Source organism: Mycotypha africana (genome assembly GCF_025528875.1).
Source record: "Mycotypha africana strain NRRL 2978 chromosome Unknown BDF20scaffold_1, whole genome shotgun sequence".
Lineage (NCBI taxonomy): Eukaryota > Fungi > Mucoromycota > Mucoromycetes > Mucorales > Mycotyphaceae > Mycotypha > Mycotypha africana.
This window is the reverse complement of record NW_026515725.1, coordinates 192,445-219,457: the sequence shown is the minus strand read 5'-3', so window position 1 is coordinate 219,457 and position 27,013 is coordinate 192,445. Positions and strand designations below refer to the sequence as shown.

Genomic DNA, 27,013 nt, shown 5'->3' with positions numbered 1-27,013 from the left:
CAAGCTTCCCTTACTTATAAATTTACGCCCTCGGTTTATCTATTTTGGGCGTATTATATCCACTGACCTTTTCATACCAAGTATAATGTATGTACTACTGACCTATAAATAGTAACCCTTTCTTTATGTAATTGCTGTGTTACAGGTATTTTACTTTCGCTTTTGCCCGCAATCTTGAATTATTTTTGCGCACTTTGAAATTTATTTTGCGTATAATGAATAGCTCACTTTACGCATCGTCCAATAGAATTTGCGCATTGCTTTCTTTTTTTTTTGGTGCATCCGTAATTTTGCTTTGCGTACATTTCTTCATTAAACTTTTACCATGACAGACGTACCTGAAGAGTATTTGAACTGCTTAAACGTTATTGACAACGTTTTGGAGCGAGGCTAATAATGAGCCAGCATTGGGTTTATATGATTTAGGGACCATGGAATGGGTTCCATGCATAACCAATGTAGAACAAGGTACTATCCAACAGGCACCTGCAGAAGAGCCTCCTATTAAGCGTCTGATGGACTTACAGCACCTGGAATATAGCAAAGAAGCACTCTATTTGGAAAAAAACCAATAGTATAGCCCTTGAGGAGCCGCAACCAATGACTGAAAAACAGTCTAAAAAATCAAACTACGGCGAAGATACGAGGTGGTTACAAACAATACAGCCCATAGCAGATTCAAGTACTCTTAGACCTCGATATGAAGCCGGAATGTCAGCAAGAGCGGCTATTCTTTGTCTGGGAATTGCTGTGCGCATAGGACAGAAGTATGTCAAGGATTACAAGGATCAGAATGACTCTGAGTTCTTACCTGGCCGTACGAAGAAGCATGGAGGAGGTAGCCGTCAATTTGAACCTGATCATACTGCCTTCTTAATTGACTATTACAAGAAGCATTCTAACGCGGGTTTTATGGCAGGCAAGGAATGCACTTGCGGCGCAGTTTCCAGGCTTTCAGGTTTCCTTGGTATCCGTACATCGACACTTAGTCGGAAAATGCAGCTTACCCTTAAAAGATTGTATAAAATGGTTGGATCCAGGACTTCTGATAGAACAATCCATTTAAGACAAAGCATCCTTTCTGAATGGATAACAGACCCTAAGATGGATTTTATGAGTAATTGTGTGTTTGTGGATGAAGCCGGCTTTAATATGCATTTGTGTAGGAATTTTGGCAGATATCAAAAAAAGGCACTCGAGCTCGGATTGTCGTCCCTAATAATGGCGGTGTGAATATCTCGATTTTGGGTGCTGTATGCACGGAAGGGGTGATTGATTTAACTCTTAGAAAGCCAAAGGCAGTAACGAAATCCAAGGATCAAAAAGGAAAGAAAAGGAAGCGAAATGATGGTACCACTGCAAAAACTCAAGTACCTAACGCTAGAACTGGAACACTTATTGAGCATTTCGGAGGATGTCTTGAGTATCTTAGATGAAGGAAATATGAAAGGTAAGGTTGTACCAAGAGTCACTGTGTCGTTGCTATCTCCATTCGCCTTTTCACCGACATATTTTACTGTCATAGGCAGATATATAATTATGGATAATGCATCCATACATACAGGTACTGAGGTAAAAGAGCTCATTGAGTCGCGCAGTTACAAGCCTGCTTATCTCCCGCCTTATTCTCCCTTTCTAAATCCAATCGAGGAATTTTGGACGAAACTGAAAAACGGCGTCAGAAGAGATCGTCTTTTCATTGACGATAAGCTATCCCAAAGAATATTGAAGCTGCTTTAACAGTTACAAAATCTGACGTGGAAGGCTGGACTAAGCATTCAATGTCCTTCTTTGAAAAGTGCAGAACTTTGAGTTGTAGAATAAGTACACTGTTAATGATTGGGGTGCAAAAATAAAGATTATAATACGCAAAAAAGAAACATTACGGGTGCGCAAATTTTATTGGACAATACTACTACCTTTTGTGCCAGTTGCGGTCAACAGGGACATTCATGTTGAAGCCATTGAAGTTGCCCTTTTAATCCATCAAACACAGACAATTGTTGTTCCTAAAAGTTATAAAAGCAAAGTTGAGCATTCGCAGATACACTTATCATTTATATTGCCTCAATATATTCCTTTCTAAAATACTGTCGAGATACCTACAGTAGGAAACTTTGATGCCACACGAATATCTGATGAATTATTGATTGAAGATCGAAATACAAACTTCTTACCCTTAGTTAACGCTGTTTCCTCTGATTTCCAAAATTTACAAGCCGACAACATATTGTCTGATGCTGCAAAAACCTTTCTTACGTCTCAGGCATTCTTGGCCCCTAAAAATAGTGATGCTGAACAGCTCAACAACTACATATTGGATAGGATTCTTACCAATAACGACGATGAAGTTTATCAATATTACAGCACAGATACAATCGTAGCTGAAGGATCAGATGTCTTAATTTATCCTGTTAGATATCTAAACTGAATGTCGTTCGGCAGTTTACCTTCTCATCACTTGCAACTGAAAAAGGTGCACCCATCATGCTATTACGCAACATTTCTCCAGAAAGAGGCCAGTACAATGAAACTCGGATGTTCTGCAGATCCTTTCGTCGTAATTTGATAATTGCAAAAATTGCCACTGGAGAAACTGCTATGATTTCTAGAATAAGTCTTTTGTTTTCTACAGACGCAGGTACTGTTGGGTTCAAGTGCCGGCAGTTCCCTGTTAAGTTAACGTTCGGTATGACTATCAATAAGGCTAAAGGCCAAACACTTGAAAAGGTTGGCATATACCTACCCTCACCAGTCCTTTCGCATGATCAGTTGTATGTTGCCCTTTTAAGAGTAAAGTGTAATGACCGTTTGTCTTGTTGGCTACGTTTCGGACGTAGGATATAAATATCAAGTACAAATCCATTTATCTGTTCAGCAGTGTTTTGATCTGCTTTATCTACCTTATCTGTTATATCTGTTCTATCTGTTCTCTGTTTTAAGGAACACTATCTGCGCTCTATCTTTGATAAATCTTATTATAAGTGTTAATTCTGTTGTAACTTATTTGTTCAGAGCATTTTTAACACCACATCTAGTCGCGTTCTGGGCAAGGATCTTTCAACTGAATTACTAGATCACTGCCATTACACAAAAACACCTCCAAGTTGTCGTATTTGAGGGTAGGTATGTACAAATATTAAAGATTATAATTCGCTTTATGAAGGATAAAGATGGATTATATACTATTGCAAACCAGAAATAATTAGAGACTACATAAACTCTAATATATGAGTACTGTGGATTAAAGTGTTGTGTTTAGTTGACAGCATCACATGAGATGTGGAGAACTCGTATATAAATTATACAAGATCCTCACACCTCATTACTGCTAAGATAGTATAAAGTAGAGTAGGAAACGAAGATAGAATAAGTGATGATTCTTACACGAGTTTAGCTACCTCGTATAAGACTGAACAGGTTATCATTTAGGATATATAGTAGAATTAGCATATGGACATGCAGGATATATTGATTCAACGCCAACGTATAATAGGTTATAAGTACTATTCTCTGCCTTTGGCATTAAGAATGATTACACGATAATAGGCTGTGATCATCCTTTACAGCGACTGTTCACTCAACTCAAACACCACGCCCGAATACCATTTTCCTGATTAATACTATTCTCCTGCAAGCAGTGCTACATAATGGTTAGCACAAAAAATAGGTTAGTTGCATGATCACTAGATCAAGTCAGGATATGTTTACAAGTCCACCCGCTCCGAGTAGATGCGTAGGCTCCTCAAGGGAGAATTCTATTATTTTACGGTTCAGAAGACGTACGTCTTCTTTGAGTAGAATAACTTAGCTGTCAGTTTCTAGGTTCCGCAATATGAAGAAGGTATTTAAAGTTTTGCAGTAGATATTTTTCTTCTCTTTGAACTTAGCTTGATTCAAAATAAAGACGTACTAGTTTGATCTCGTTAAGCTTTTTACTGTTTTTCAACTAAGTGATATGTAACTCTACAAGTCGTCAAATACCACATTCTGATTTCCTAGAAATTCCGCAAGGCATGTCTCATTCTCAGATCGAGTTCCTGAAAAAGATAAATATGATCCCAAGTTGGAGTATAGAAAGTTGTCCTTATCTAATTTTAACTTTATCTTTGTCTTGATTGACTCTTAATAAACCTACCACAAGTTTTCACAGACTTTCTCTTGTCTTTGCATTCTTTTCTATTCTTTTCTACTTTACCCATATTCAACAAAGGGTGTATAAACAGAGGTTTGTAGCCTCGCTTGTTTATTGCATCGACAACAAACGCTGTATGATGCACTCTACAGTTGTCCATTACGATAAAATGGCCTTGCATACCAAGCTTGTCTAAACATCCATCGTAGATTCCATGAACTAAACAATATGGTAGGCAGTTGTTTCTTTTACGGGCTTCTTGGGAAGAGCTTGTGTGACTTGTTTGGTGAGATAACAACTACAATACTCGAGTACGTACAACCAGGTAGAGAATACATTCTACTACGGTCTATCAATATTGCATCTAATATAGGTTATGTACAAGAATATAACAAGATAGAGGATTGAAGTGTAACACAAGAAGCATCTGAACCTGAAATTAGTGACTAGCAACATTTCCCCACAATAATATAAATTCCCATTAAACTTTACAGAGTAAATAATCCTTTTATTTCATCTAAAGAACAATAAAGACACTTTAAGTTCATAGTCATCGACTTACAACCTTTACCAATTCTAATTAAAGCAAATACAACAGTCGCAAAAATAATTTTTTGGAGAAGTGGAGCAGCTCTACAGAGTGGACTGTTATCATAAAACTTTGGTCACGTATCTTTGAAACTCTTTTTGAAGATACAATCATTGACCTGGTCTGGTAAGTCATTTGTATGAACCTACTAGTTAACATCTTCCTCGACTGATTCACTTTTATTAAACTGCTATTGAAACAGGGGAGATGCGAAAAATGGCATTTTGAAAGTAGATCTCCGCCTGTGCCTTGAATTCAACAAGAAAATGTACGATATTTCGAACATCGAATTCAAGAAGAATGGCAAAGAGCAAGGCTTGATAAGAAAAGATATTGCCAAGTCTTGATTAAAGGAAAGGCAATTCTCAACAAATTTGTTGAAGAATACAATCTCGACTTTGAAGAGGCCAAAAAAAAGAGGGTCATTGTTGCCCAAATCTGTGGTAATGTATTTAATTCTGAGCGATCAGGAAGTATATACTCAAAATGAAACTCTTTAGGTTAAAAGCGGTCTTCTCGATAATAAGGCTCGCAGCACCAGGTTGTTACATGCCCTCCCAATTTGGGCGAACAGTAAAATACCCTCACAATGGCCAGAAAGCCAAAGGGTTCTGTGACCACAATTTGGAGCAACTGTTCTGCTTCAAGGTATGTTTGACTTCATTCAATTATCAATTCATTCACTAATCATACTTTTTATAGAATGCAATCGTAAAGGAAGCAGACATGCTGAAGAGTGTATTGGTGGGAGATTCTTCCAACTTTGGTTCTCAATCTACGATTGAGGACAAATATTTTCTGAAGCAATGCTATACCATTACAGATAAGGCAGCAAAATGGCCTAAACTTAATGACGATTTTAATAAAGCATAATGGTTCGGCCATGTAGTCTTTGTAGTTTCAAGAATTGTAAACGCCTAAAAACGCGTCCATATGCTCTAACATATAAGTGATGTATGACGCGTATTGTTCAATGGATGTTATTTTTGGCGAAGGTATATTTGTCTCTTTTGTTTCAATGCCGGACTGTTTTTTGAGGCCTTGTTCTGATTTTTGCCGACTTACGGTTCCGGTGTATGAAATAATATCAGAAGAAGACAGGCGGCGTATATCATTGCCTTCATGGTACGAGACAAAGGCATCAATTCTTCCAGGAACATTGGACAAGGCCGAAAGTATTGCTTTACTTTTCCGGCAGTAAAATTAATAAGCTCTAGAGAGGCGTTATGCTCTGCTAGTGACGGAAGCACCTATCTACAGAATATTAACCTACACGTATAGCCATCAGTATAGAGACCATTTACGAACATTTTTCTGTTATAAATTCTGTAGCATTCGAAGACTGTGCGAAAGGGAGTTTATGTTCTAAGTCCAGTCCTCAAATGTTGTATGCTTTGTGGTATTTGATTATCTTAAAATGACTTGTACCAACCTTCTGCTGTTGATCAGTCGGTCACTAACACTCTTTTAGGCGCCCTAACAACCGACGTGATGCTCAATAATGATGAGCAATGCAATTTAATACAGCCGATAACGTTAGCCGAAATACAGGATGAGGTGGCTTGATGTCATAGCAAAATAGTCCAGGGTTAGATGGTAATCCGTATCCCATTTCACAATTATCCTTAAACATCCTCCCACTGCACAGATTACTGTCCAAATATATAATGCTAATCTCAATGGGTTCCCTATCCGTTTAGCTGGAAAGAAGCATGTATATTCCCTGCTAAAGTGCCTACTTCCTTATGTCACTCAAACCACTAGCAAATCTCTTTGGTCCCAACTGTCACACTCCAATCCAATTTGGGCATTCCCCGTTATAGATAGAAAGGCTTTACACCAGGCCATCAAGGCATATCGTCAAGAGAACTTCGACGCCATCCGTTCAGCGCCCAACTCAAAGTTAATGAACCAATGCAAGCCCTAACATTTCTCTTGATCCCATTCTTTGGCTCCCAATAAGCTTCATTAAGCGTAGTCGCTGTCTTCGGTGAAGACTGGGCTGGCTCCCCAAAAACTACTTAGCCCATTGCCTATTCCACCCCCTATGCACTCTCACTAAAGCCCTCACCATTGAATGCCTACAAATGCAACTTCCGACAACAGTCGTTGACCCCATTTCTCATTTGTTAAAGCGACTCCCCACTCGACCCATAAAACAGCATGCCATTGCCCCAGTTAACTGGAGTATATCTTGGCCAATTGTCTAAATGCTTCTTTATGAAATCGATTATCTTCAGCACCAGAAAATGCTCCCTACCCTGTCAGAAACATTAGGACAGCCCTTGCTAGACTGGCTTTATGCGTCCACTACGATTATTACTTGATTGTCCCGTTTTTTTTACCTAGTTTGCATTGTGATCCCTTATCTTTTTTTTTCCTAGTACCTTTTAGGTTTTTTTTTTTTTTTTTTTACTTCCTGCACGTAATTTGACCTGCCCAGGGCAATTTTCTGATATGTACTTTATCTGTGTGCCTATTGGGTGTAAAATTATAAATAAAAATCATGTTTAATCGTACACGCAAAATAAATTTCAAAACACACAAAAATAATACAAGAGCGCGCAAAAAGCGAAAGCAAAATACTGTATCAATAAAAGAAACTAATTGATTCTTATAGGGCTCGAATTCGCATCATTGCATACCGCCTTGCTTAGGTAAGCTAAGGCTTTGGTGACAGTTGACTCGAGGATCGACGCGTTTTCCCGCTCATCTTGACGTTGAAGCCCCAAAGATATAGATATCACATTCTATTATTGCCCGCCCTCATAAGCACCAAAGAAAATTTTTTTCCTGTTTCAAATCGCCTTTTGCACGCTGTCGATGTTCCCCTTTTGATGATCAGCGTTTTGTACCAAAAAATTTGTTGGGAAACTCAGCTACCATCGAGCCAAGAAAATGGAAGGAGTTCTAAAAAAAGGCAATTTAGCGTGTGTGTGATGTATGTATGTTTGTACGTGCGTGTTGGTTTTTCATTTTCTTGAATTTTCATTTCCCCTTTCTTTTTCACCAACCTTTCTGCTTTCTCATCACTTCTCATCAACAATGTCTTCTGCCGATTTCTCTGACCGCGAGCACCCTGATACTGTCGTCCTCTTTGATGTAGACGGAACATTGACTCCTGCTCGTGCTTTTGTTTCTGATGAAATGTTGCGAACTTTGAGGAACCTCCGCAAGAAGGCCGCTATCGGTTTTGTTGGCGGTTCTGATATCAGCAAACAATATGAACAACTCGGTGAAACAAGTAAAGTATTTTCCTCTCGTTCAGGAATAAATAAAGGGATTTAGTGATTTGATTTGCGAACGACTATTCTGACATGCTTCTTTCGTTTTATCAGTTCTTGAAGATTTCGATTACTGTTTTGCTGAAAACGGTCTTACTGCTTATCGTAAGGGCAAGGAATTAGCTTCTCAGGTAAAAAAAGGGATATTTTGTGAGTAATACGCGATGTTACAAGTCGCTGTATATGAGAATGACGCGGTTACCAACTCAATGGGCGTTTGAATATATTTAGAGCTTCATTCAATGGATCGGCGAAGAAGAATATACCAAGTTGGTTAACTTTTGTCTGCGCTATATTGCTGATATGGAAATTCCTCAAAAGCGGTAAGCCCCACTATGACAAAGATGAGAAGAAAATATCATAGAATGTGCTTGCTGAGACGACCGTTTTTGTTGTGTGTTAGTGGTACTTTCATTGAATTCCGTAGAGGTATGATTAACGTCTCTCCTATCGGCCGTAACTGTACTCGTGAGGAACGTAACAATTTTGAAAAGTTTGATCTTGAGCATAAGCTTCGTGAAAAGTTCGTCGAAGCTCTCAAAAAGGAATTCTCTCACTTAGCTTTGACTTTCTCTATCGGCGGTCAAATTTCATTTGATGTCTTCCCTACCGGTTGGGATAAGACTTATTGTTTACAGCATGTAAAGAAGGATGGATTCACAAAGATTCACTTCTTCGGTGATAAGACCTTCAAGGGCGGCAACGATTACGAGATCTACGAACACCCTGAGGTTACCGGTCATAGTGTCAAATCTCCTGAAGACACCATCCGTATTCTCAAAGAACTTTTCCCTGGTATTTAAATGATTGCCGCTTGTTCTATTTTGGAAGATAACTTATATATACATACTTATATCAACCTTGCTAATTCGTTTTTATTTTATTTTATTTTTTCTCTTTTGCATTTTTCTTTTATAATCATTTTTCACATTTGTATACTCATATAATCACGATATTAAAATCCTTTGATTAAACTTCATTCTTGCTGTGAGTAGAGAAGCCAGGTTTTTTATTGCATGAGTGATGATAATGTGCTCACATCGTCGGAATGGTCTGTTCCGGTTTCAAGCTTGCAACGGATTACACAAAATCAGCTCTAAGCTTGGACAATAAAATAGGGTCATTGTCGCATCACTATAAAATCAAAACATCATCTCTGTCGTCCTCGTCAGTCGTTCTTCTATATAAATTTTAGGCTTTTTTCTTTTCCCTTTAGCTTTCTCCCCACATTTTTATTTCTTTATTGTTTATCTCTATATAATTAAATTTTCTTTAACCTTTCTTTTTCTTTTCTTTTTTAAGACACAAAAACATGGGAAGACGATATGCTTCTTCAGTTCACAGCCAAAAGAGCACTACCAGCGCAAAGAGCGGAAGATCCTTCCTATCACTAACATGGCCGTCCATCTCTACAAACAAGACTAATCCAGAACTGCCCAACAAGAATGGTTTCATGACTTTTGACAAATCCAGATCAAAACATAGTATTTGGCAGAACATAAAAAGCTGGTTACCAGCAAGTAACGACGCTGGCAAGAATAGCTCAACTTCATCTTTGAAAAAGTTTATTGCGAAAAGTGACTCTGATTCAATAGTTACCAAGTCATCTGCGGCTAGCTCTTCAATGACATCCAAAAGCCGCTTAAAGCAGCTATTTACATTTACAACAGATAGAAAGACAGTGTCACCAAGCAGCAGTATGCATTCAGCCGCGAACAGTCCTGAAAGCAATAATAAGAAGATGGACGATAATAAACTCGTCGATTCACCGTCATATTCAACTTCCTCCCTATCAACAATAGCAACAACAACAACAACAACAAGAATAGTACAGCAAAGGCGAACAGGCATTCTCATCAACAATGGTGAAGACACAGACGAAGCCATTGCAGAGCGTTTGAAACGAAAGCATAAACGCAGAGAATACATTCTTAAACTACAACATCAACGTCGGTCAATTCAGTATGACCCTCCTCCTTTCCCGTCATCTCTATCCATACCATCCACATTTAGACACAACCATGATCATTTGACAAGGCTAAACTCTTTTTCTTCTTCTTCTTCCGCTACAGAGGAACCTATCATGGAATCCTCCTCATCAGATACATTGCTGACCGATGATTATGATAACCATTGGAGTAATCAACGCCCAAAACCGTATGCAGCAACGAAAAAGGCAACAGTAATGTTTCAACAGAAAGATGAAGAGGCACTGGAATCGGAAGAGGATGGAAGCAATGGTTGGGGTTTTTATCAACCAAGAATTATGTTTGTGGAACCAAGTCCAGTACCACGGTTCCGTAACGTGGCTCCTCCGCCTCCGGCCTCCCCTCCTTACTTAAGCATCACCGTACCTCCTGCTATGGATGCCACTGCAGCCCCTGCAGCCGGTAATAATAGCATAGCTGAAAACAAAAAGAATGCGGAAGACAGCAGCATCAATACCCTACACCCTATCATTAGCATCATCAAAAGTCCTTCAACAACGGATGACGGGCCGATTATTTTTACGACAATGAAAATGAATGACACTAACTCTATCAATACTATGACGACAACGACGACAACGACGACGATGACTGCAGCGTCTACAAGAAAAGAATCCAGAAAAGAACAATGTGCGGATGAAGAGGAGGACGATTTCATGGATGAACATGATAGAAACATTTCAATGCTCATTCAATCTCTTCAGCCAACGCCAATAGAGAAGCCTGTACTGTATTTTAGCGCACCGTGGCATCGCGGTCAAAGAATCACCTTTTCGCTGAAAAACACTTTCCCCGAAGACCATATTATACTGTTCAAATTCATGACCAGCACTGCTGCAGCAAACAACACAATCATGAACAAGTCTAATGTGGATGGCACCAACAGCAGTCGTAGGAACAGAAGACAACAGCCATCCATAGAGCGCTATTTCGTTAGGCCAAGCGCTGGTAAAATGGTCTCATCTTCAGCTACAGATCAAATGAACATTATGCTTTTCTTGAATCAAGTGCCAGAAGGCTTTACCGATAGTGGACGTGGTGTTGAAGGGCTAAAGACAGTGACAAAATTAAAGGATAAAATTATCATAAGGTGGGCCGCTATACAGCGAAATACCCGGATTGAAGCTTGGGTGAACTCGTTACAAGAATCAACGAGACGAAAATGGATTGATATGCTTGATGAAGAATGGCCCGATCAAGTGACAATACATATGACCCGAATAAAAGTTCGCTTCAATACTTAGAGCTATAGTATTATAGTGTACGTATAACATTGTTAAGGATTGATCCTGTTGATCTCAATTATTGTTGACACATCCATATTTAACACATAGATTAATCCTCGTAAACATAAATATTTCATCATTCAATCAATATCGAAGCTACTCATTATCTTGAGCATATCTAAAATATCCCTTCCCAACATCTACACGAACAAGGAAAAATTAAACATTCTCAACGAGTACGCACATAAGTTTATCACAATATGTAAATTTATCCCTATCCATTCGTCTTTGATCTCCCAGCAAAAATCAAGTTGTGCCAGAGCAAATACACTACTACGTAGCACATTTTCAAGTTGATTTTTCAGCGTTTATTGACCTATTTGAGAATTTTCTGCACATCCCAAACGAGTATTACACAATTATTCAAAAAAGCGTATCGTATACTGCCCCATGAATAAAGTAATTTATTTCAGATAGTCCTAGGATGAGTGCTTATGGCCCAATATCCCACCAAAGCTCTTTTCCTGAGTATAATAGAGTAGAGTGTTGGCCGGAACTTTTAAACCAAAATCATTCATCGTGATGCGTTCAATACAATGCTTTGTCCACGCTGCTATTCTACTTCCCTCCTTCTCACAAATAGGCCAACCCGTCAAATTCAGGCCGTTCACATGAGCGACAGCATGCGTAGGACCCATTGAGACAACCATATTAGGGCGAACACCATGATAAGGCAGCAGTGTCTTGTGCCGTTGCCGTCCCTCACCTTCACTTTTCAAAATACGCTGCATATTGTTGGCAAAGTGAACAGCTTGTATGTGAGCTGTATAAAACATTTTAGGGTCCTCAATAGAACTGACATCACCCAATGCATACACATTACCGTCTGCTACTGATGTTACTTGAAAGAACTCATTGACACGCACTTGCTTTTTATCATCCAGCCAAGATGGATCTATGAAATTTGAGTTGGGGGTGACGCCAATGCAATTATAAACTAAATCTGCTTCCAACCTTGTCCTGGTTTTATCTGTTACATATATTGATTTGTTGTTGTTGTTGTTGTTGTTGTTACTGCTGTTGCTATTATCAACCTTTTCACTTTTCTCTTCATTGATCAAACGAATGGAAGGCTTGGACTGTAGGATCTTTTGAGCATAACTACCTAAATGACCTGGAGCACTCGATAATACAATAGGTTTAGTATCGATCAGAGTGAGACTTTTCGTAGGCGATCTATAAGCTATTTCCATGACCGTCTCAACGCCCACAGGTCCTCCTCCAATGCATAAAATATCCTGCGCTTGCTTATATCGTTGTCGTTGCTGGCTCAAGTATTCAAACCGCTCGTTGACTGATAAAGAAGGTTTTGTTTCTTCAGGCGTCATTGTTTTCCAAGGCTCTGCATAACTGGAACCCGTACATATGACAGCGTAGTCAAATTGAATAGGTTCCGCTTTATCCATTAAAGAAACTAAAAAAGAGTTGTGGAGCAGTTCAATAAAAGAATTCACTACACCCTCTGTCTCTCTATGAAACTATTGTTCCACATTTACAACTCTTTTCTTACTTTCATCTGACTGAATAGACTTCACCTTTCCCAATACAAATTTGACGCCCAACTTGGTCAGATAAGGCTCATAATCAAATGTGATACTTTTAAAATGCTGTACAAAACTTTCATCTGTCTTTTCAAACAATACAGAGCAGAGTGCGGGTGTATACTCATAAAACGTCTATTTGAAAAGAAAGTAATTAAGCACTTTTAAGCGACCAAGTATAGCTGTACTCTATGTTAAATGGCCGTTGTATTTCATGGATTGAAGGCGGTGCAAGTATTCTCTCAGATAAAAAAGAAAGAAGCAAAGTGAAGTTTATTTACTTTGTAGTCAATGAGTGTCATTTCAATGCCTCTTGTTTTGGCCAACTTCATTGCGATGAGTAAACCTGCTGCACCTCCACCTACGATAACTAGCTTCACTCTATCTGACATTTCTGCTATGTAATCGTTGCAAAAAAGTTATAAAATGGATAGTTTAAAAATATGTCTGCGCGAAAGAAAAAAGAATAGACAGATAGGGAGAAGCCAAACCTTTTTTTTTTCATGCAGACAAACGCTATCATCATCATTTTTGTTTTACCAGATTTGAATTTTTTCGTCTGACACATACATTCGGGCTAGTAATAATGATTACTCAACTATTTGCTGTAATATATCGCATCGCTGGGTCTTTAACGTATACATCATTTAAAGACATTATTGTCAGCATGATGTGAGTCTATTTTCTTTATTTTCTCTTTTCCTTGTCCGCTTCTGGTCGTCACCGAGATTATAAACATAGTTCCTTATACTGCTACTGGGGATACTGATAATGATTCTCTTCAACATGAGACATCTTAACACCAGGACAGTTAAGAAACAAAATTTGTCCTTAAGGACTTGGCAAAAAAGTTACACCTATTGACTAACACGCCAGTATCCTGGTGAATCAGTTCAGGATGATTTTGATACTATTGAAAGGCTATTATTTTAAAGTGATGTGATTCATTTGGTAGGATTCCCCAGCCCTATTTCACGGATAAAGTTGTTTTTTCTTTGCAAAGATCTTCTGCTTCATGGTTAATAAATTTAGTGAAGTCCGTGTAACTTAATTCTTGCTACAAATCAGTCACTGTTCTTCATCCCGCTTTTGCCACAAACAGCTGCTTGAGATGAAGCAAAAGAGCAGTGTGAGAGGCTGCAAGGAAACCTTCTTTCTTTGTGAACCGTGCAATTAATTTCCCTTTTTCTTTTTTTTTTTTTTTTTTTTTTTTTTTTGTTCCATCAACAGCATAAATCCTTACAATGGTTAAAAAGAGTAATAATGCTAGAAAATCAACGTGGAAACTGATACAGAAAAAAACAAAGTATGATACAAAGGCTGCTTCCGTTAAATCTCAAAAAACGCAAGCATCAGATACAAAGTCTGAGGTAATATCAGAGAAAGAATCGGTTGTGGATGCAAATTTCGTTCTCTTTTTGTTGATATCATTGCGTCCATTATCCATTTTACCTAACAGATGCTAGAAACAAATTCAAAAGCATCTTCCATAACAAGCAACGAAGAATTCAAGGATGCCTTGGAGGATGGAAGTGACAAAATAGAAAGTGATGAAGATGACCATTGGTCTCAGGACCAAGTTGTGGCAAAAGACAGCAAAGATAATGATAACACCACTGTAGATAAACGGAAAGAATCTTTCAGTGAGAAGAGGACGTCGTCGCCGCCCATAACAACAATGTCGGTTGTTTTACCTGCTCTACAAAGCTATGAAGATTCTGATACGGATAATGAGCAAGATAAAGCAACTTACGAGAAAGAAGAGCAGCAGTCTGATTACAGTGAAATCAAGGAACAGGCCAGAAGATCATCCAATGAATTGGAAGCTGAGATTGAAGCTTTGGAAGTCGCCTCAACACCAACACCAAAACCTGAATCCTCTACCACTGTTGCTGCAGTTGCAACTACAACCATCGATGATAACAATAAGACGAATAATGCAACTCAATCAACAACAATAGTAGGGACAGCCATAACTGCTGCTGCTGCTGCAGTAAAAAAGCCAGCAACCTACGAGCCAATCCCTTCTGAAAATAAACAATCAAAACAAGAAGGAGCAAAAATAGATAAGCAACTTACGGAGAATGATATAATCCAGGGTCCCAAGGATATAGTTACCCCAACAGTAGATGCTACAAGTGAACAAAGTCAAAAAGGGCAAGAAGGACAACACACTGAGATTCAAACAGAAAAAGATGTAGCAGTCATTCAAAACGAGCACGAAATGCAAGGTATTTTACCATTTCCAGATCAAACTGAAACATCCAAGCGAAAGGAACAGAGAGTAGACGTGAACGACGACAGTAGCAACAGTAGTATTAACAATATCAGCGATCGCACAGATGGTACGGGTTTAGATAGATTGGAAAGGGAAGTAGTCGTCGATGAAGAGCATGAAAACGAAACCATGGCTGCGATAAAAGACAACGCTGATGTAATAGCCGTATCAAAAGAAGAAGTAGGAGGAAGCTTAAAACCAGGTACTGATACTGATACCAAATTTGCTTCCACAACATTTGCACCGGTTGGATCAACGTCAAGTGGATCGACAACAACTGAGACCATGACGCCGCCCAACTCCTCAAAATATGAGGTACAAAAAAAGAAAGACAAATCTGATAATACAAGTCATTTATTAGCTGCCATTTTACCTGCAGTGGAAGAATCTGTGAGATCAATTCAAGAGGAGATGAAGGCAGAATTGTCCAATCAACACATACTCACACCTGAGGATGAAGAGCGTGAGAGGAGAAGCCGAGAGTTTGAATTTCCCGTTGAGGATCCAATTGATCTCGATATGTTTAAAGATAATGTCATTGCTATTAAAGCGATTAACCCTGAGGTTATACCGGTTAATATTTTAAAGCCATACGAACAAGAGAAAGTCGGTAAGTTAAACACTTGGGCTTATGAATATCAATATATTAAGCTTTTACTAACGTTAAGATGTTGGGACCACTGCTTCTCCAGATGAGCGTTTGAGTGAAGGAATGACCTACCTATTTGATAATCAATTTATGAAGGCCAAAACTGTATTTGAGACGAAGGCCAGCGTGTAAAGGCAACTTGTGTATAAAACGAATAATGAAAAAAGATGTCAAAACTCATACTATATACTTTGGATTTAGTGATCCACTGTATGCTTTAGGCCTGGGGGCAATGGCAACTATTAAAGGTACAAAAAGAAGAAACAAATTTATACTAGGAATGACAAAGCGACAATATTGTTTTTTAGACTGAACGAAATCATTCCTGTTTCTTTTTTGAAATTGACATTTGAATATTAGCTTTAATGGTAACTATTTTATAACAGAATATGTAATTCAACGCTAATGCTACTTCTAACAGTCTTTGCTTGGTTCTAAATGACAGACATATCATGAGACGGATGTGAATATGGCCATGGATGCTCTTGCTTCCGCGTTCACAATTGCAAAGACGCAAATCAGTAAAACAGAATCAAAAAAGCCATTTAAAGATACTGTCAGTCAATACTTTACCAGCTTGCTCTCAAACACATCAACAGGGCTTCCAAATGATCCACCCAGCATGTCCATGCCACAAAGTAGTGGAGGGGTAGCATCTCCAACGTCGTTTTTACCAAATGCTGTGCTTAGAGCACACGTTGTGAAAGCTGAATGTTGTTTATTGATGGGCATCTTGCAAATGACACAGGAAAGCGTCGTGGCCTATCTTAAATGTGGACTCAACATAAGAAAAGGTAACAAAGCCTTTTTTTTAAGGATGACATGTACTCTGCTTTTATCTCAGCTCCTCGCTTTTTTGTTTTAAAAAAAAAAGCTTACAATAGCTATAGTATTGTTTGGCAAGAATATAAGAGAATGGGCCAGGAATATGTAAAATATATGGATAAAAATACTGTCTCTGGGGTACAGTTTGGTATTGGTGCGGTTCATCTCATGCTATCATCTATGCCACCAAAAATTTTGAAAATCTTTTCGGTTTTCGGATGGAAGAGTGATAAGCAGTTAGGCTTTGCTTTGCTCAAATTATGCTTAGAAGGTCGTGGTGTCCGGGCTCCTTTAGCATCTTTAACGTGAGTTTTTTTACTTAGCTGTGTGTGTGTGTGTAAAACGTCTTTAGCAGCAGCAGCAGCAACAACAACAACAACAACTGATTTAATTGTTTACTTTTCCTCCACCTTTTTTTTTTTTTTCCCCTCGTTTAGTCTATTAGCTTACTATTCAGTTCTCACATCGTTTGCACCACAAGTGTATTCAAAGGATATGTTAAACCCAGCGATTGAATGCCTCCTTGATGCGCAAAATAACCATCCCAATTCTTGTTTCTTCCTCTTCTTTGCAGCCCGTATGGCTCGAGTAGCCCGCAATATACCGCTCTCAAATCAGTCCTTTATGTTTGCAGCAGAATCAAGTCGGGGTGAATGGGCAGAAGTCGCTATGAAACAGATGGCCGACTACGAAGTCGGGTTCAACCTGGCTCTGCAGCTAGACTGGGAGAATGCGTTGAAATACTTTCAGCAGTTGGTAATTGAAAAGTACTGGTCTCCTGCATTTTCTAAATACTTTCTCGGCGCATGTCATGAAATGCTTGGTCAGCGAACAGAAGCCATTCTCGCTTTTGCCGAAGTGGTATCGCTCGTGAAAGGAGGAGAAGAGAAAGCAAAAGGAACGTATATTGATTCATATGTCTTGAAGAAAGTTGAGTACTTTCAAAAGAGTGGTTATCAAGATATAGACTTTAGCCTGCCAGCGTTAGAAGTGCTGTTGGTCATGAATATGTTGAGTCATATGGAAAAGGAAAAGCTTGAAAAATGCCTGAAATTAGTACAAGATACATTGACGGTTATTTATGAACGCGAAAAAATGGAATATACCATACGACTGAGGGAGCTTGTGCCTACAGTAGCTCCACCGGATTATTGTGAACAACGTGCTGTGCTGCTATTGATGAAGGCTTCTATACTTAATTCATTGGAGCGTTTTGATGAAACTATTGCGCATTTGAATTGGATTTTGGATCACAAAGATAGTATTAAAGAAGAAAATTGGGTCGTTCCATTTGCTTATTGGGGTAAGTCGATGATATACGCATCTATTTCAATAGTTGAAACTGGAAACTAATGGATCTTACTTTTGGTAGAATGTGGCGTCACTAGTTGGGGTTTAGGCAATTACAGAAAGAGCCGCAAACTATGGCAAATGGCAATGTCATATACGAAATATGAATTTGAGTATCGTCTGGCAGTCAGATTAAGCCTCGCTCTAAGCAAATGCGATGAAGTTGGTATTACTCAGGCTAAAATGCATGAAACAGAGGGGTCAACAACAAATGGACGTAAACGAATGCCATTGTTACATGCTATACCTTGAGGGAGAGGGCCCAAATAAGAAAAAGACCGTTCCGATCTATATACCTCGTCATACTTTACCATATTGGTTTCAGGTTTTGAACAATTATAGAAAAATTATACCTATTATATCATTTTATTCTTCACAGCGCTCAGACATGAAAAAAAAAAGAAAGTTCTACGGAAGATAAAGTGTTGTAAATAGTAATGTACTCACCGTTATCAGTCGTTCCTGTTGCGATACCTTAAAAAGAAGGATATTTATCCTGATGAACGTTTGAGGACAGTGAGTCTCAGAGTAGCACTTTAAGCAGTCTGTTTTTCTTGGCTTCCGATATGGGTGCGCTTTTGATTGCTGTAAATGTCAAATGTCACTGTTTCTTTAAGAACTACCAGAAAAATCTCGAATAGGCGTGTTTGCTTCGCTGTGGAACTAACCTTAGAACGGTTATCTCGCTTTGACCAAAATGGCCTGTACGATAATGAAGGAGGGTCTTTTTTACATTGTAGTATCCACCGGATTTTGGTTTATGAGCCGACATTCGTTATACCGACAGTACGTCGTGGGTCCAGTAATGCGTCCTTTTTCTTCCAGGAATACGGTACCAGAAACAATGCTTGAAACAGTTATCTTGCGCAAAGAGCCAATTAGGTTGACGTTCAGTAATTTGTAAACATAGTGCTCCTTTTATCACCTCGCTTCGAAAACGTTTTACAATGATTGGTTTACCGGTTGTTGGAATGATCTATCTCTTTTTGTTTTATTATTATTTTATGAATAATATGGACGTTTCGCTTTTGGCCTGGCGTTATATCAAAAGAAATCGGAACTAATTTATCATTCTTATATGAAATAGTGTCATACCGAGTATAGAAAGTGAGGACAAGCCCTGGCTGTGTATGGCTCGTTGTTTGGTGGACAGCAAAGGAAAGGCAGATGACGGGATGAGTGAGTGTAAAGAAAACCGTCGCCAGTCTTTCCATTCCAAAAAGAAGTTCCCCAAGGGTTTAAACGATCTTTTACAGAAAATAATGATGGCTGAACTCAAAGAATTGTCAGTGCACTTTTTTTTTTTTTTTTTTTTTTTGGTTCTTTTGTCTTTGTTTCTGGAAGTGGATTGTTGTCTCTTGGAATAGGTGGTGGGTGCGCGGGATGTAACTCATAGAATGAAACTCCTCAACAAAGCTTGACTCTATTTTCTAGGGAAACCCAAGGCATTTTACAGGCTCCAATATGCCAAATTGCGTATTTATACAACGGAGATGTGGCAATGACAACGCTGCTTTGGAAACTGTTACTCGTCGTCTATTTTCCAAACAGATGTCTATAGAACACGGACATAATAAATAATGAAAAATTACAGTAATTTATTGCGCGGGGCATTAAATCCAGCTTGAACAGTTTTATAATCTCAATGTTCCTGTGCCCTGATCAACGGATTTTTTTGGTCGCTGATCAAGGCTGGGCTTCGTGTTTCTTAGCTGAGAATAGGCACATGTTGAGTAAAATTCTCTAAACAAAGGACGCCACTACCTGCCTATTATGTTTCCTTGCATTAAATTCGGTATTTGAAGTTTTATGTGGTTTTGTTTTGTTTTTTTGTGAAAAAGATAAATTTATGCCTGTCAAAACAAAGCTGATGTGGGATGGGACAGCAGACATGGCATTGTTGTACGATGCTATGGTATCTGTGTTTTGCACAAGCTGCAAAACTCATGGCTTTCTCAACAAGAAATAAGATCTATTAGAGGTGTGCGTCTATGAAATTGCTTTCAATGCCTGCTGTTTAGTAGATGTTATTTAAGAATGCACATTTTACACGAGTTGCTAAAATTGACAAAATACAAGCGCCGTCTTAAATTATCTTTTATAATTTAATTTGGTTAGAGCGTGAACATTTAGCAAAAAGAACAAGTTTTAAACGTCAACTATAAGCACCTGAAAAAGGTATATATATAAGACAATTGAAAACTTTTTCGTTTTCATATCTCTACTTGCTGTTCTTGCACTTTTACATTTCTAACTAAATAAAATGAAGTTCCTTACTTTCTCTGCTATTGGCGCTCTTGCTGTTGCTTCTGCTCAAGCTTCTACTGCGACTCCCAAGCGTGGTTTTGCCACAGCTATGGATTTCAGTAACTCCACTTTTTCTAGCTTGGAAAGACGTGATCGTGCTACCTGGTATGTATATCAAATGAATGTCGTCTTCTTCAGAGGCTTTTGCTAAGGTCAATATTTGATCTAACCTTCGCCTCTGCAACGGCTATCACATAGGTACAATGGTGCTGATTTGAAGCACGCTGCCTGCTATGGTCGTAAGGGTCTTCCCAAGTACTCTGCTCACGAAGACGATATGGTCGGTGCTATGGTAAGTTCTTTCATCCGACTTTTGTATACTGAACACGTTGAGATCACTTTATTCATTTCATTGCTTTTCTTCTTCCGTCTGCCCACACTCACTTCACTCCATTCAATGACAAATAGGCCATGAAAGGTTATGAACAATGCTACAAGTGTATGAAGATTACCAATGAAAAGCACAAGAACAGACATATTGTTGTAAAGATTGTCGACCAGTGTGCTGGCTGTAAGCGTAACAAGCATATCGATTTGACACCTCGTGCCTTCAAAAAGCTTGCTGATTTGAATGATGGTATTGTCGAGATCTCCTGGAAGGAAGTTGATTGTCCTCATGGCGTTGGACCCAAGGCGGGTAAAGCCTAATCGTGTCTCTTTCGTCTATCTGTCTCTTGAGTGAAAATGCTGTGCATTTCTGCTCCCTTCTCCCCCCCCCCTATTACGCCATTATAACATTATTCAGCAAAACCTACTTTTGAAACATCATCTGCCGTCTCCAAGATCATCTTTATCCACTACGACCGTTCCGCTGTCACCAAAAACTATCCCATCCCCTTTTGTTGTAATTTAGCTTTATTCATCACTTCTTCGCACATTTACGCGCCTGTTTCAAATAACGCAGCATTTATATGTAAATATAACATTAACAAGTATAGCCTTCATCTTATATTCATCTCATAATAATAAATCATACTATTGCCATTTTCTTTAAACAATGGAGAAATGTTGTCAATCAAAATGTAAAGAAAGGTCTTACAAGTAAGCTGGTCAACGTGTTTTTGATACTGCTCAAAAAAATAATGTTGAACAAGTTACTACTATTGCTGCTGCTATCTTTGTTCTTTTTACCAATGTTCAATCACGATTTCGGATTTTATGCATCATTCGAACAAAGCATTCTTACTGGATCAGAGTTCAAGGAACAAGTACTTCTCTTATTTTAGATACAAACATCCCTGTCTGCACAGACAGAAGCAGGCGTGGGCTCTGGGTCAACTCAGGATGGATGATAGGCGCCAAAGTGCGGTTTGCTCAAAAGAACACGCTAATGTCAATGTTATTTCAGACATTTGACATCCTATTCATTTATCCATACTTTCCGTTGCTGATAACTTGCTTCCTTTTTCATCCCACACAAACCATAGCTGCTAAATATCATCCTATGATGTAGATAAGCAACATCCGATACTAATATTTAAAATTATACATGGCATACTATTACATACAAAAGCCGATTCAGACGAGTGTATGAAAAGTAATTTGGTCGAGATCAACCCATGACCTAACAGCGCGTAGAGATTACAATTCTACGAAGAGGAATAGTTTTGGTGGCTGCTGTTTCTTTGCTTTTTCATTAAAGCAGTAGTTGAAACATGTTTATCTCGTCTTAGCAAACCAAAAAAACCCCACTCTTTCAAAATGTCTAACCGTCAGTTTCCATGGGATGCGCTCTTTGAAGAGACTGCATTCATCATCAGCGTTCCCATAATAAGGTGGTTGATGGTTTCCAATTGTGTTTATTTCAGAGTGCATTGCTAATCACTGTGATAAGGTACACATTTGCCTCAAGCTATAAAATAGATTAGATACGGGTGCGGGATATTATCTTTTTTTTCTTTTTTTTCTTCTTTTGTTTCTGTGTGTGTTATTGGAAATAATTGATATTTGTGTTGAAAAGAATGGTCGCTCTTCCCTTGGAATCCTTCATGGTTTTTTTGTTTTTTTTTTTCCAAGTCCATGTAAACTACTGGTGGAAGGCTTTAGTTCTTCTTTTCTTCGACTTCGGCTTGTTGAAGGAATTCACGAATGAAGGCTTCTTCGTCAGCAGAAGAAGCTTGAATTGGTGGTGTAGCTGGTTGGGGGGCCTTAGGCTTCATCACGGAGTACGCACCGGCAGCAGCATAAGCGCCGATGAAAAACATGGAGAGCTAAGATGCAAAGAAAAAAAAAAAAAATCATGTCTAATGGGTCCATCGCTTTGGGTTGCTACTCAATTCTCTTGCTTTGTCCACTATTGTTGTAGTTTGTAGGTTGGTTTTGCTCAATTACCTTGTAGGTAGGAATCTTTTTTCCTGCAATAGTGTAATGACCAGCCATATTGTCTTTGTCTAGTTATATATATGTCTATACGTGATCAAAAACAAAAATATAAAAAGTGGGGAAAGCTAATTTCTTTTTGGGAACAAAAATATCCCAATGTCCAGGGGAACACCAAAAATGAAAATTTAGGCTTCAGCTACAAGCTGTTGGCCTGGATTTTACGTCATCATAAGGGCAAATCAACACGAAAGAAAACAGATTTGCGTGCCAAACAAAAGCTGTCAAAAACAACCGCACAATAAAAAAAAAATGGAAAAAAGCGATATCAATGGAGTCGTCTTGGGTTAAAACAAGAGAGCCCCTTTTCATGATCTTTCATGTTTAGAAAGTGGCAGTTTACTAGGACACGTCTGTCTTTCCTGTCAAATCATTGCGCATTTTTACAAATAAAAGAATATAGTCTTTTATAAAGCAAAGGAGAAAGATGGATCATGAATGAAGAGATACGGATACTATGAGATATTCGGGACTCAATGGGTCTTCTTAAGGAAAATTATAAGATTTCATTTTATGGCTGCAGAGATTGAACTTATTGGCACCAGGCCTTGCAAAGCGTTATTATACGTAAAGACCCGCAATACAAAGTCACACCCTTCATTGTTTTTAACCAATTTCTCCTGGGTTTTCCCAGCTAAAGCCTTAACAGCCGGATTATCTCTTTTCTCTGCCTTGTTTTTTCTTTTTTTTTTTGTTTTATTTTATATACTCTAAACCACCTCGCTCTCTCTCTTTCTTTTTGTTCTTTCTCTTTTCTTTATTTATTTAAAATCCCCAGCAGACATGTCCGCAGCTATCAGACGTCAAGTTATGAGAGGAATTGCCTCTACTGCTCGCCTCACAGCTACCAGAGCAACCCCTGTTCTTGTGAAGCATGTTACTGCACGCGCTTTCACTTCAGCAAGGTAAAAAAAAAGATTTTCAGCATCAAAAAAAAATGTGGGGATCTCGAAAAAAAAAAGAACAAGTTTGACTTCATTACCCCAGATTCCTAGCAATGAAGTGTTCACTTGTGTGTCTGCAAATGAATGAAATAAATAAAGAAAAGGCTAACGATACATTATGCTTAGCGCTCCCAAGTTCATTGCCCTTCGTGCTATCGGTAATCAATTTTCTGTCAAGGAAGCCAGATTCTATAGCTCTTCCTGTAAGTTTTTGGAAATTTTTGGATTTTCTACGATAATAAACTCCGACACGAAACAATAACGTCTTTTTTTTTTTTTTATAATCATGTTTGATAGCTTTCCCTACACATAATGTAATTGCTATGCCTGCTTTATCACCAACGTAAATGACACACATCAAACAAAAAAAAACCTATTGGAAAGAGATCTAAAGATCAATGAACTAACCTTCTCTTGTTAGCATGACTGCTGGTGGCATTGGTACCTGGCAAAAGAAAGTCGGTGATGAAGTGGTGCCTGGTGATGTCTTGGTAGAAATTGAAACAGATAAGGCACAAATGGATTTTGAATGTCAAGAAGAAGGTTATCTTGCAAAAATCTTGGTCGACACTGGAGCCAAGGACGTCAATGTTGGCCAGGTAAAAAAACAATTAAACCCAACTCATTTTGTCGGGAAATGCTGGGAAAAAATTTTTTGTGTGTGGAGAAGGTGGGCGGGGGTGGGGTGTGCGGACGAAATGAGGGGTTAACAAACACAAAAGGGTCCTGATCTAAAACATAAATGCCATTTTTTTTTTTTTTTTTTTTTGTCAAGCCCATTGCCATCTTTGTTGAAGATGAAGCTGATATTGCTGCTTTCGAAAACTTTACTGTGAATGATATTGAAGGTGGTGCCCCTGCTCCTGCCGCTTCTGCCGATGAAACTCCCGCTCAAGACGAGCACAAGAGTGAATCTCAATCACCTGCTTCTACCGAAACTTCTTCTGCTCTTTCTTCCGGTAAGGACGAAGTCGTCTCTTCTCATGGTGGTAAGTGATATTTTAATTCATGTTTGAGTAATCAAATAACGATCTAAGTATTCCCTGTCATGTTGAATAGGTCGTGTTTTAGCCAGCCCTCTTGCCAGAGTAAGTTCATTGACAAAAGGAAGCATGTATCATACAATGACTGACGATTCTTCTTTAACATGTTTAGAAACTTGCTGACGAACGCGGTATTGATATTGCCCAAGTGAAGGGTTCCGGACCCAATGGTATCATTTCTAAAGATGACGTTGAAGGTTATAAGGGTAAGTTATTCAATAGTATCGAAGAGTTGAGGGCCTAATGACTCATCGTCTTTCTCAATTGTAGCTCCTGCTGCTGCTGCTGCTGCCGCTCCCGCTGCCGCTGCTGCTCAAATTCCTGCTGCTTATGCTCCTCAAGGTGCTGCCGGTGAAGCCTACAAGGATATTCCTACTACCAGCATGAGAAAGATCATCGCTACTCGTCTTAGCGAATCTAAGCAACAAGTTCCTCATTACTACTTGACTGTTGAAATCAACATGAACAAGATCAACAAATTACGTGAAGTTCTCAACAAGTCTTCTGAAGGAAAGTACAAGCTTTCTGTCAACGATTTCATTATCAAGGCATCTGCTTTGGCTCTTAAGAGTGTACCTGAAGTCAACTCTGCATGGCAAGGTGACTTTATCAGACAGTAAGTTTTTTTTTTTTTTTCCATCTTTAAGAACCATGTCCCGAGGAAGTGGGTTGGCAGTCATCACAAAGGAAAAGGGAGAAAGAAACAAACTAATCTGTTCTCTACTATATGTATTCATATTTTTCTAGATACAACACAGCTGACATCTGTGTTGCTGTCGCCACACCATCTGGCTTGATCACTCCTATTGTCACTGCCGCTGAAACCAAGGGATTATCCACCATTTCCTCACAAGTCAAGGATATGGCCTCTCGTGCTCGTGAAGGCAAATTGGCTCCTCAAGAATACCAAGGCGGTTCTTTCACTATCAGCAACTTGGGTATGTTCGGTATCAACAACTTCACAGCTATCATCAACCCTCCACAATCATGCATTTTAGCTGTTGGTGGTGCTCAACAAAAGGTTGTCCCTGATGAAACAACCGAAAGCGGCTTCGCTGTTAGAGATGTTATGGAAGTTACTTTAAGTGCTGACCACCGTGTTGTCGATGGCGCTGTGGGTGCCACTTGGTTACAATCTTTCAAGGGCTTCATGGAAAACCCTCTCAAGATGTTGTTGTAAATATATATATCTCGTTAAATATAATCCCTCTCTTTTTCTCTCTCTCTCCCTCTCTTTCTCCCTTTCTCCTCTCTCTCTTTCATACATACACACACCTTCTTCTTTAGTGTTTTTTCTTTTATTGAATAAACTTACACAGAATAATATGAACTAGATCTCCTATACATCAACCCAAACCTATAGCCATGTTGACTACTTCTCATGACTACTTTTCCATTCAGTCATTGTTGAGTCAAGACATAGGTGAATAGTCAGTACTGCTCAGAGAGTAAATGGTAGCCCTGTCAGCAGCATTTCATTCTGTAAAGTTCAGCTACATGCCTGCGAACTAATGTAATAGAATGATTCATGAGGATTAGCACGAACCTTTATGCCCACAAAGGAACTTGAAAAACGTGAGCGTTTTCCTCAAACGAAGCGGCGAAACTGAGAGGATGGAGTTTGACCCAATATAAATTCAGAAATTCTCCTCTCTTCTCTTATTTTGTCTTTCTATCATAAGCCAGACAAGGATGGTCTTCCGGAGCTATGTTTAGCATTATAGTGATTTCATATCCATGTGTATTTTGAATGTCGTTATTTACTAACATCGAGTTAACCAATTGGAAGAAGACGAACACGTAAATCTTTGTTGTTCGGCATTAATTCTACTATTCGAATAGACGGTGTTTGGATATCTTTTAGTAACCTATCATTTTCTTTAGAAATGATTACTTGATCGTTTGTTTGCAAAATGCTTGGCACTTTCTTACACTATCATTCTATCCAAAACTAGTGTTTTAAGTGAAAAGCGTAACTGACTTAAAGGTCGTGTTAGGGTTGGAGATTGGTAATCCATATCAGTATCAAGCCATGCATAGAGTGGACATTCGGTAGATACAAATGTTCGAAAGACGTGATGAAGAGAGGAAGAGAGTAAGAAGAGGTTATGAAGCCATTGCAAATGCTATCTAATGCCAAGTGTCTCCAACTTTCGCGTCCAACAAACCGTAAGTTTAGCAACGGGCATGTCATATTTCCATTTAAGGACGTACAGCTTTTTTTTTTTTGCTAGGACGTTACGAAAAAGTTTGAGAACTTGGAAAGCAATTGATATTTTACCCTAAGCGAGAACTGATATAGACGCTAACGTTCAAGCGAATGAAATTGCCCGCCCGTATTGGAAGGGATACTTGATAACAAGAACGTTTCCATTATTCGATTTTCTGGAGTAAGCCAACTGAGTACAGAAACTA

General features: G+C 38.8%; 11 protein-coding genes across 11 annotated transcripts; 9 read left to right on the top strand and 2 right to left on the bottom strand.

Moving 5' to 3' along the window:
- Window positions 1–257: 257 nt before the first annotated feature.
- Window positions 258–1,669, top strand: BDF20DRAFT_918405 (uncharacterized protein). The gene is made up of 3 exons (XM_053084648.1): window positions 258–345; window positions 427–1,416; window positions 1,469–1,669. The coding sequence occupies exon 2, from the start codon at window positions 601–603 to the stop codon at window positions 1,231–1,233; it is 633 nt and encodes a 210-aa protein (XP_052940098.1). The 5' UTR covers window positions 258–345; window positions 427–600; the 3' UTR covers window positions 1,234–1,416; window positions 1,469–1,669.
- Window positions 1,670–2,454: 785 nt separating this feature from the next.
- On the top strand, window positions 2,455–2,847 carry BDF20DRAFT_812148 (uncharacterized protein; the record flags this gene model as incomplete). The annotated part of the gene is made up of 1 exon (XM_053076753.1): window positions 2,455–2,847. A coding segment is annotated over one exon (393 nt), but the record flags the coding sequence as incomplete, so codon positions are not given.
- Window positions 2,848–5,273: 2,426 nt separating this feature from the next.
- Window positions 5,274–5,528, top strand: BDF20DRAFT_806248 (uncharacterized protein; the record flags this gene model as incomplete). Its single annotated transcript, XM_053076516.1, has 2 exons — window positions 5,274–5,372; window positions 5,427–5,528. Coding segments are annotated over 2 exons (201 nt in total), but the record flags the coding sequence as incomplete, so codon positions are not given.
- Window positions 5,529–7,769: 2,241 nt separating this feature from the next.
- On the top strand, window positions 7,770–8,811 carry BDF20DRAFT_811818 (eukaryotic phosphomannomutase; the record flags this gene model as incomplete). The annotated part of the gene is made up of 4 exons (XM_053076725.1): window positions 7,770–7,968; window positions 8,063–8,139; window positions 8,240–8,331; window positions 8,412–8,811. 4 exons carry the CDS (start codon window positions 7,770–7,772, stop codon window positions 8,809–8,811), a joined length of 768 nt encoding a protein of 255 aa, XP_052940095.1.
- A 1,841-nt stretch (window positions 8,812–10,652) lies between these two features.
- BDF20DRAFT_812444 (uncharacterized protein) lies at window positions 10,653–11,240 on the top strand (the record flags this gene model as incomplete). The annotated part of the gene is made up of 2 exons (XM_053076786.1): window positions 10,653–10,865; window positions 10,920–11,240. 2 exons carry the CDS (start codon window positions 10,653–10,655, stop codon window positions 11,238–11,240), a joined length of 534 nt encoding a protein of 177 aa, XP_052940094.1.
- Window positions 11,241–11,701: 461 nt separating this feature from the next.
- Window positions 11,702–13,215, bottom strand: BDF20DRAFT_908679 (uncharacterized protein; the record flags this gene model as incomplete). The annotated part of the gene is made up of 3 exons (XM_053083505.1): window positions 11,702–12,696; window positions 12,793–12,958; window positions 13,105–13,215. The coding sequence occupies 3 exons, from the start codon at window positions 13,213–13,215 to the stop codon at window positions 11,702–11,704; spliced, it is 1,272 nt and encodes a 423-aa protein (XP_052940093.1).
- Window positions 13,216–15,611: 2,396 nt separating this feature from the next.
- On the top strand, window positions 15,612–18,347 carry BDF20DRAFT_5040 (uncharacterized protein). The gene is made up of 8 exons (XM_053075616.1): window positions 15,612–15,711; window positions 15,794–15,884; window positions 15,952–15,998; window positions 16,111–16,118; window positions 16,196–16,544; window positions 16,625–16,880; window positions 17,013–17,878; window positions 17,948–18,347. Exons 3-8 carry the CDS (start codon window positions 15,983–15,985, stop codon window positions 18,175–18,177), a joined length of 1,725 nt encoding a protein of 574 aa, XP_052940092.1. The 5' UTR covers window positions 15,612–15,711; window positions 15,794–15,884; window positions 15,952–15,982; the 3' UTR covers window positions 18,178–18,347.
- A 275-nt stretch (window positions 18,348–18,622) lies between these two features.
- Window positions 18,623–19,486, top strand: BDF20DRAFT_830930 (uncharacterized protein; the record flags this gene model as incomplete). Its single annotated transcript, XM_053078396.1, has 3 exons — window positions 18,623–18,825; window positions 19,013–19,210; window positions 19,360–19,486. The coding sequence occupies 3 exons, from the start codon at window positions 18,623–18,625 to the stop codon at window positions 19,484–19,486; spliced, it is 528 nt and encodes a 175-aa protein (XP_052940091.1).
- A 702-nt stretch (window positions 19,487–20,188) lies between these two features.
- Window positions 20,189–20,880, top strand: BDF20DRAFT_810700 (RlpA-like double-psi beta-barrel-protein domain-containing protein-containing protein; the record flags this gene model as incomplete). Its single annotated transcript, XM_053076617.1, has 3 exons — window positions 20,189–20,337; window positions 20,431–20,524; window positions 20,641–20,880. 3 exons carry the CDS (start codon window positions 20,189–20,191, stop codon window positions 20,878–20,880), a joined length of 483 nt encoding a protein of 160 aa, XP_052940090.1.
- Window positions 20,881–21,890: 1,010 nt separating this feature from the next.
- Window positions 21,891–22,837, bottom strand: BDF20DRAFT_4939 (uncharacterized protein). The gene is made up of 2 exons (XM_053075595.1): window positions 22,564–22,837; window positions 21,891–22,442 (listed from the first exon to the last, which is right to left on the bottom strand). The coding sequence occupies exons 1-2, from the start codon at window positions 22,609–22,611 to the stop codon at window positions 22,275–22,277; spliced, it is 216 nt and encodes a 71-aa protein (XP_052940089.1). The 5' UTR covers window positions 22,612–22,837; the 3' UTR covers window positions 21,891–22,274.
- Window positions 22,838–23,286: 449 nt separating this feature from the next.
- Window positions 23,287–26,143, top strand: BDF20DRAFT_4825 (pyruvate dehydrogenase complex dihydrolipoamide acetyltransferase). Its single transcript, XM_053075562.1, has 9 exons — window positions 23,287–23,516; window positions 23,682–23,758; window positions 23,853–23,898; window positions 23,977–24,154; window positions 24,331–24,544; window positions 24,615–24,643; window positions 24,711–24,804; window positions 24,869–25,214; window positions 25,346–26,143. Exons 1-9 carry the CDS (start codon window positions 23,395–23,397, stop codon window positions 25,776–25,778), a joined length of 1,539 nt encoding a protein of 512 aa, XP_052940088.1. The 5' UTR covers window positions 23,287–23,394; the 3' UTR covers window positions 25,779–26,143.
- The last annotated feature ends 870 nt before the right edge of the window (window positions 26,144–27,013 follow it).